The 8,474-nt window shown below is 41.2% G+C and overlaps 1 protein-coding gene across 10 annotated transcripts in view; it reads left to right on the top strand.

The window, feature by feature from the left end:
- Window positions 1-8,474, top strand: part of ccser1 (coiled-coil serine-rich protein 1) — a 108,323-nt gene that overhangs the window by 70,745 nt on the left and 29,104 nt on the right. For 3 of the 10 annotated variants that reach the window (XM_020602448.1, XM_020602450.1, XM_020602449.1), the window contains exon 11: window positions 75-123. The exons of 5 other annotated variants lie outside the window; for them this stretch is intronic. In XM_020602448.1, the coding sequence (XP_020458104.1) occupies window positions 75-123 (49 nt within the window). Of the gene's footprint in view, window positions 1-74; window positions 124-5,021; window positions 5,269-8,474 lie in introns of those variants that run through there. 2 more of the 10 variants (XM_020602444.1, XM_020602445.1) reach the window with 1 other exon arrangement.

The raw sequence follows: 8,474 nt of genomic DNA, 5'->3' as shown, positions 1-8,474 counted from the left end.
TCCCTCTTTGTCCCCGTTCCCCTCTCTCTTTTTTTATTGTCTGCTCTTTGTTTCAACATGTCTTCTGTTTCCAGGGCATCCAGGCGCATGGGAGCGCCACTTTATCGTCAAGGAGACAGCTGAGTGAGTGTCTCTGTTCTGATATCACCTGACTGAACGTGACTGTCTTGTAGTGGTCTACCTTAATGTTCTGGATACCTGATGGGAGAACAGGGGGTCTTGTACTGAGGCTTGATTATTCTACACGGCTCCACCAGTTGACTAAAATCTGATCTGCAAATGTTTCACTTCACATTGAGCTAATACAGTGCTCTTTGCATTTGTTTTCCACAATAAGAATTGACTGATCCTCTTGAGAGCTATAGTGTAGCAACAGTTTGGGTTTACACAACTGAATTCACTATTAATTAATGGCTAAGAAGAATACACTTCAAATAATCTGCTGATTTACAATGTGCTTATTACAATAAAAACAAAATAACTTTACTAAACATTCTATATCTGATTGACTTACACCAAAAATAGATAGTTTCACCAAGTCCACTGCTTGTCTGCTTGTGAGGTGAAATTCTGCAGTGATTGATGTGCAAAGATGAGCCAGTTTTAAGTATAACTCAGGTCCTGGTATGGAGACCTTCTGTGTGAGGAATGCCACCTGCACTGCCTTGTCCTGTAATGTAGACAAGAATACTGCCTCTCGTATTTACAGTATCTGAACTAATCCTACCCATAGAGCCCTATGAGCCATATGACCCTAAAGGATCTTGGTTCAGAGATAATCTTTTCAGGTTTATGTCAATGTAACAGAACTGCTCTATATGTCTGTCTGTTGATGTAAAAGCCAGTGCAATATTCTCTGTGGTTTAATTTAGAGATGGTAAAAATCTGTTCAAGCACAAGTCAGCGGTACAGATAACTGATCTTCTATTGCAGTTCTGTGGTGCAGATCGTTTCTGTTATGAACCAACGATCTTGACAAATGACATGGTTTCAGATAATGAACAATGAAGTGCACTCCAGTTTACGTATTTTTGAAGCTCCTTCAGGTTCATTAATTGAAATGCCAAATCAGTTGTATTGCAAAGATTTTAGTGCATTTTAAAGAACCAAAATGTATATTTCGCCTCAGTATTCTACGTTTTATTTACACTATGTTGTTTGCACTGCACAGTCTTATAAAAAAAGGACCGTTAGTATGTGGCATCCTAACAACTTACCTACCAATCAGGAATTAACACAGTATGTGGTCACCATGGTTTGAAAGGTGCACTTTATCTTCCCCCTACTTTTCATGAAATGTTTTCACTTATGGAAATTAATCATTTGCCTTTGAGGACATAAACAAACACATAAAAACGCCATCATGAGTGCGCTGTAATTTTATAGTGTAGTTATGAAAATAAAGTGAAGCTCATGATATCAGGCTATAAAGTAGTGTTAGACACTGCACAGAAAATATTACTTTGTAGAGGAATTCAAGAATTTCCCAAAGTGAAAACACCTTCAGGGAGGAAAGCTAAACAAAGTGTACTGTTTTCATGTCTTTTCCCTGCCTACCTTCCCACCCTGTACTGGGTTGTACTGAAGTCAAGCATGCTTAGGGATTCATGACACCAATGTGTGTCCTAGCCCTCCTGTTTCTGTTTATGTGTGAACTTTAGCCCTGCTTGTCATTGCACTGTGAACTTTAACGCCACCTGTCACAGCACTATAGAGCCTTTAACTGACCGTGAGCCTTATCCTTACTCACATTGTTTACATCACAGTATTTTGAACATCCACACAGTACATGTAATCAAACTCTACTCTCAATAAGAACAAATTAATGTTAATCATATTATAAAGAACCTGCTTCTGTGGTTTGCCCGGGTGTATGTGTGAGTGTGCTTTTCAGGAAAATATTGCCTGTGACCTTCAGAGACAATAGGAGCCATTAGAGCTTCATTTGTTTGCTCAATTTCCACAAGGGCACCTACATACTTCCTGTGTATGAGTGTATGTTTTTGTCTCTGTGTGTGCAGTTGCTATTTTTACTGAAACATCCACAAAAAAGTACCTCCAGATAGAAATCCCTCATCATCTTTGTCTGATTATTTTTTTTGGTGCTCATTATAGTCTTCAAGGACTGACAGTAATGCTGTGTTGTTGAATTATTAGTCACCTATTGCAGAGCAAACAACTTTAATGAGCAAACTCTTATTTATTCAGAAAGGTGAAACTGAGCGGCAGCCATGATGGCTGAGTGCTGAAGCAAGCACAGCCTCATAATGCACTGCTTATGATGTCCACTAAATACTTGTGCCAAACCATACACCACACTGTAAATGCGGTAGGTCAGTGGAATAAACCCTATTATAGTGGCCCTGGGGTGCAAAACACAACATTTCACAACAACAAGAAAACAGAAAACAATCACATTTCAGAAAATGCTACATTTTTGATTTACTGAGTTTGGGGAACTTCATATATTTTATGAAACACCACACTGCACGTCAAGTCTGCTCCATATTTCTTGGCGTCCATCATCAGCTGGTGTTGTACCAGGTGGTGCTGCTGATTCTGGGGCAGTGCAAGAGAATAAAAGTCAGACTACTTTAGGTCCATCTGTACATGGATTCAGTTCACCAAGCATTCACATTCTCTGTTAACACACAGTCCATGATTTTGCTTTAGAGTCAAACACATAATTCTGAATCTACACAGCTGACCAGGTCTGAGCAGCTCTGATAATATGGCACTTGGTTGACTTGCAGTCATAACCATGTTGGCCATGTGTTTGACATGTATTTTCTCTTTTGTTGTTGTGTTTTATGAAATGGTGCGCTTTGTGACATGTTGTGGGTTGCGCCTCAGCGCCCCCGTACATCATCCTTCTCTCTGTAAATACCTAGCCAGTATTTTTTTTTTCCATACTAGTGACTAATTGCACCTCTTTTTATTTGTGTCTTGGTGGGATTTTTGTAAATTATAGCTCTATTAAAAAGTCATTATGGCAAAAGAGGTGTATGTTTGAGGCCATGTTTGGCATTTAGAAAGTGGTTTTGGTGGTTCCACCTGGTTCACCAACTCTAAGCCCCATCCAAGCTCCACCAAATTTGGATTTTGAGCATCCAGACAAATAACTGTGGCACCCACCTGGTACAGTAAATCTAAAGCCTAGGCACTGTAAAGCTGCAGATGATGTCACAGACACTACACCTATTTTACAGTCTTAAAACTGACTGAAGTTGTAAACAGGTACATTAGGGTGAAGCTTTTGCAAAGCCCCATAAAGGCCTGACAGAAGAGAATTGTAAATACTCTGACTCTTAACAGGCTCTTAACTTGCATCTGCATGTGTTCCCTGACAAGCTAAGTCAATACTTACTGTATTTGTGCAGGATATGTGTGTATGGTGGGGGAGGCCCTGTGATATTGTGGAAGGGGTAGCAGGTGAAGAGAATGAAAGTGATAGAGAGTGTGTATGTGCATGAGTATTCAGGCCTGCCCTGTGGCAGTCATGCTAAGATAAAAGATTCCTTTACCCAGGTGGAGGTTGCATGCCAGAGTAACTGTCTGTATTTTGCTCATGTGTGAGATGTCCCTTCTGCCTTTGAATGGGCAAGAGCGATTCCCTATTTTGAGTGTTTTATGCATGTGTAGCTGTGTCACGTCTTTGATCCTCTATTTTGGGTACCCATTTTAGTTCCCTTGTTGCCTGCCTCAGACAGACAGATGAATGCATCTGTGGATGTGGCTTTCAGCTAGAGACAAAAATGGACAAAGTAAAAGTGGATACATCCAACTGGCTCTTGCCATCTGCAGGTGGTACTTGTCCAAATCTTCCCCAACAACCACATTGCAGTGCCATACAAGAAATACAGAGGTGGGGAGCGGTCTGTGTCAGTGTGTGTGAGTGAGAGTGTGTGTGTGCACGCATGGGTCTAGCTCCAGTGCTGGCTAACTGCCAGAGTGGTTATCTAACTCTGATCCACTAGGCTACTCGCTGTGACTCCTAATTATAGACAAGGCAGTCAAACAGACACGTATACACACAGTGTCTACATGCTCTCCTGTGTACCATTCACACTAATGAGGCACTCTCCCCAAGGACACTACCCACACTCCTCTACACTCATTGATAGAGGTCATCAAGACCACCTCCACTGCCATCCTCCTAGTCTTTTACTCAGCAAAAGTAATGCCCATGCATATCCATAGACAGGCAAGGACCTATAGAAGGAAGATTAGTTAGATTGAGGTAGGAATGTAAAAGAAAACAGTGAGTGGGAGCTGAAGAAATGCAGTGAGAAATGGAACAAGAAAGAGGGGGATATAAAAAGAAAGCGGCCATGGGGAGTGGAGGAGATGAGAGACACGGGCTGCCAAGAAGTGAAGAAGCCAACAGATAGAGATCATGATGAGGGAATGGACGGCGGGGGACTAGGAATGGCTTGTGAGAGGAGCAGAGAATACTGTAGATGGAGAATATTTGTTTTGTTTACTTATTCAGATCCAGGATACATTATCACAATTCCCCCACAGTCCGAATGACTTTCTCCGTCTTCCTCCGTCTTTCTGTCTTTTCCATCTCTAATTTGTCCTTTTTACAGGAATGGCATTCGGTCAAATGCATAAATCCTCCAGGGCTGGGTTCAGGTTGCAGTAGGGCATTGTACATCACTATGCCATATGTTATATTCAATAAAAATACATTTTTGTATGACACTGAATGAGTTACTGCCTAACCTCAGATGTGGATTTGTTTAAGATAACATTTCTGCATTAACTATTCATACCTACCAGCACACCTTTTTTTAAAAAGAAAAACATCTGTGCTTGTATCATTAGTTCACTGAGTCAACTTTGAATTTATGTAAAAAAAATTCTAATCTTGGAAAAAAAGAAATGTAAACAGTGCATTTAATTTTCCTTAGCCAGCCCCAAATCTTGATGAAACATTCCCAGGCAGTTCATAATTAGTTTTCTTATGGAGCCTTAACTGTACCTTCTTTCTTTGTCCTCTAAATAACTTTGTCAAGGTAACACCAGTCCTGCCTCAACCATTTCCTCTATACGTAGTGCTGACAGAAGAGAACAAAGCAAACAGAATAAGACAGGACGGGACAGGACAGGACAGGCCAGAAGGGACTGTGGTGACTACTGCTGTGTGCCTCTCATTCTGGCTAACCCCACCTAGCCCCAGGGGCAGCAGAGGGGAGTGTTGGTGGCTGTCAGCAGAAGGTGCGTGTGTGAGTTTGTGTGTTTAATAAAGGAGGACAGTGAAAGAGAGAGTCTGGATGTGTTTGTGTAGGAGTCTGTGATCTGTCCCCCCGCGGGCAGGGCAGTACGACACAAGGAGGCGGACACCTAACTGGGCACAGATGGCAACGACAGACAGACCGGGACGGTGGTGAAATAAACACGTTAATAAATAATTATCTGAACAGTGACACTGGGTATGCCGGAATAAGTGGGAGGAGGACAGAAGGACAGGAGGGGAGAAGTTGACCGGGAGGGAGGACATGAGGAAAATGGAGAGATGAGGACAGGTTTTGAGAAGGTTAGGAGAAAGAGTGACAGAGAAGGTAAAGGAATATTACATGATGAGGAATGGGAAGGGGGAAGGAGGTGAGGAAGCAGTTAAATCAAGGACAAAGAAAATGAAGGACAAATCAAAAATTACAAAGAAGACTGTGTAAATTGTATGAGCTTCGATAAACATTAACAGCTGTTGATACGGCTCCAGCTAGAGACACTATATAAGAATAAGCAAGCGAATTGTGAGTTTCTCTATCAAAGGGGTCCAAAGATCCTAAGCTGGGTAGTACTTCAGGTCCCAGAGTGCAGGAGCTACAGCCTCAAAGGTACAATCTTTTTTAGTTTTGCATCTGTAGGTCATAAAAAGGAGTTGAAAGGATTGGGCAGAGTTACAGTGGCAAAGAAAATAGAGAGATCAAAAGGAAAGTATGAAAGAAAATAGAGGGAAGGGAGTGAGGGGAAAAAGAGACAGGTGAAGGATATAAATTCACCAAGGCAGGAGAGAGGGTAGAGATGAGGTTGGGTGAAAACTGAGGAAAGCATCACAGAAAAGTGGGGAGTTGGGTGAGAAGTAGATGAAGAGTCTAGTGTGTGTGTGTGTGTGTGTGTGTGTGTGTGTGCGTGCGTGCCCCATCTATATAAGCACAGTCTGCACTACAGCACGCATGCTCCTGCTCAAGAGTGTGTCATGTTGCTGACCTATAGTTGCTCTTATCATTAATGAACGAAGTGAGGTCCTCTCTGCCTCTTGGCTCTCCTTCTCAAAGTCTCTGTTTTCACTCTTTTTCCATCCACCATCTGTTTCTTCTTCCCTTCTTTTCTTTTTACTTTTCATCATTTTCTCTCTCCCTCCTGCTCCAACCCATCTCTCCAGCTTACAGGGCCAGACATCTATCTATGGTCACATATTCATTTATTTGAGAGGTGGGTTAACGTAATTAGGGACCCAGAGAGTGCAGCAGGCATGTGTGTATGTATGTGTAGCTGTGCGGCTGCTTCTCTCAGCCCCTTATGTTCTAAAGGTCGAGACCAGATTAACATTTTAACTCAACCTCTTACTTTGTCACTCCTTTCTCAGTTGTACTCTCTGTATAGGGTTTCATCTTATTGTTACATGATACAATTCTGATGATACACTTGCATTGAGTTATAAGATAATTGTCTACCATATTTTCCTTTTGCCTTTCCTGTCTTCTATGCAATATTCCTTGCATTCCCCTTGAATGATAATACCTCTAATCCTCCCTGGATATTCTACAGCTCTCTCAAAGAATACAGACTTGTTAGTGAGTGTTCTTTCTGATGTGCAAGTATGTTTTCTCCTTTATTGAATTCGTGTACATAAGTCTTAGACACTAGCAGATCAAACTGCGGATCAGCATTATATGGCAAAGCCTAATCAAATTTTGAGCATCAACATCTTTGGTTCTGTATTTACAAAGTGTTTGGATTTAGAGCTCTGCAGTTCCACTTTTGTGTTGTTCAGCAGCAAGACATTTGTACTATAAAAGGTTCTACCATGTTGTCAAGAATAATATGTATTTTTAGCACAAGCAAGATGCAAAAATGGAAAAGGAAATTTCAATCCAGTTGATTTCCCAAATAAACAGAAGAGTTTAATTCCATTTGCGAATTGTGTCTGAGGCTGAAAGGAGTGGAACTTCTTTTCTAGAAAACATAATGGCACACTGTTTGTTCATACAGGCAGAGAGATTGGCAAATACATGTGCCTAAGGTTTCCCAGTTGTGTCACTCTGCAGCTCTCTGTACATGTTCTGTTAATCTGTTTGCCTCCATAGTTATACTGTCAGGAAGAGCACAGATTTGTCTGCCATTCAGTGAAAAATTTAGTAAAAGGAGTGAAAACTGTGCTTGTGAAGTCAAGTTAGAGATAATTGTTTAGACAAATTCAACAGCCTCGACCACTCTAGGTGTGATATCACCACTGTAGCTTCTGAATGTTTCTCTTCATAGAGACCAATGTTCAGTATTTCTCATGTTCAACCATTTTAACAAAGATTCTAACAAAATGGAAACTTTTGAAAAGGATGAATGAAATGTCAAAGTTTAATCTACAGGAAGTCCATCTCATCATCAGTGAGCCTTGTTGCCAGTTCACTGTTTGTCCTTCCTTAGACACTGTTGGCAGGTACTAACCACTGCAGACCAAGAACACCCAACAAGACCTGCAGTGTGGGAGATGCTCTGACCCAATCACCCAGCCATCACAGTTTGGACCTTGTCAAAGTCTTTCAGATCCTTAGGCCTGCCAATGTTTTCCACTTCCAACACATCAACTTCAAGAACCGAATGTTCACTTTCTTCCTAATATACCCCACACTCTGACAGGTGCTATTGTAATGAGATAATCATTGTTATTCACTTCACCTGTCAGTGGCCATAATGCAATAGCTGATTGGTGTAACTTCATCCATTGAAAACTGTGTCTTTTCAGTATCACACATTCAGTGCCTTTAAAGCTGAACATCACTCTGAAAGGATTATAGCTTGCTCTTTTGTGGAGGGCAGTAGTTGCAGTCTGCTTGCCTTAACAACAGGTACAATGCATTCCACAACCCAGAGTCACAGCAATACTAGGTATCATAATGTCAAAACCACTCCTATAACATAGTCTGCTTCTCCACTGTTTGTCTGTGTATTTAGAATGTTCACAACCCTAGGGTTAGCTTTTTACCATTGTTGTTTGCAACCAACTTAAGCAGATATAGTTTGCATGATACTTGTTGAAACCAGGTGTAACAACACTGTAACGTGTTCACGTGTTGTGAACGTCATACAGTATGCTTTGGTGTTGTCTATCTCTGTCCTAGCCACATACATAACAGAACATTATTAACATTAACTCAGCATCATCTACTGTACCTTGAGCATTTAAAATAGTATGTCTCATCACCCATGACCCCCCCCCCCATTTAATTTTTTTACAAATCCTA

The sequence above is a fragment of the Monopterus albus genome, unplaced genomic scaffold, assembly GCF_001952655.1.
Source record: "Monopterus albus unplaced genomic scaffold, M_albus_1.0 scaffold56.1, whole genome shotgun sequence".
Taxonomy (NCBI): Eukaryota; Metazoa; Chordata; class Actinopteri; order Synbranchiformes; family Synbranchidae; genus Monopterus; species Monopterus albus.
This window is presented reverse-complemented; position numbering and strand designations above follow the sequence as displayed.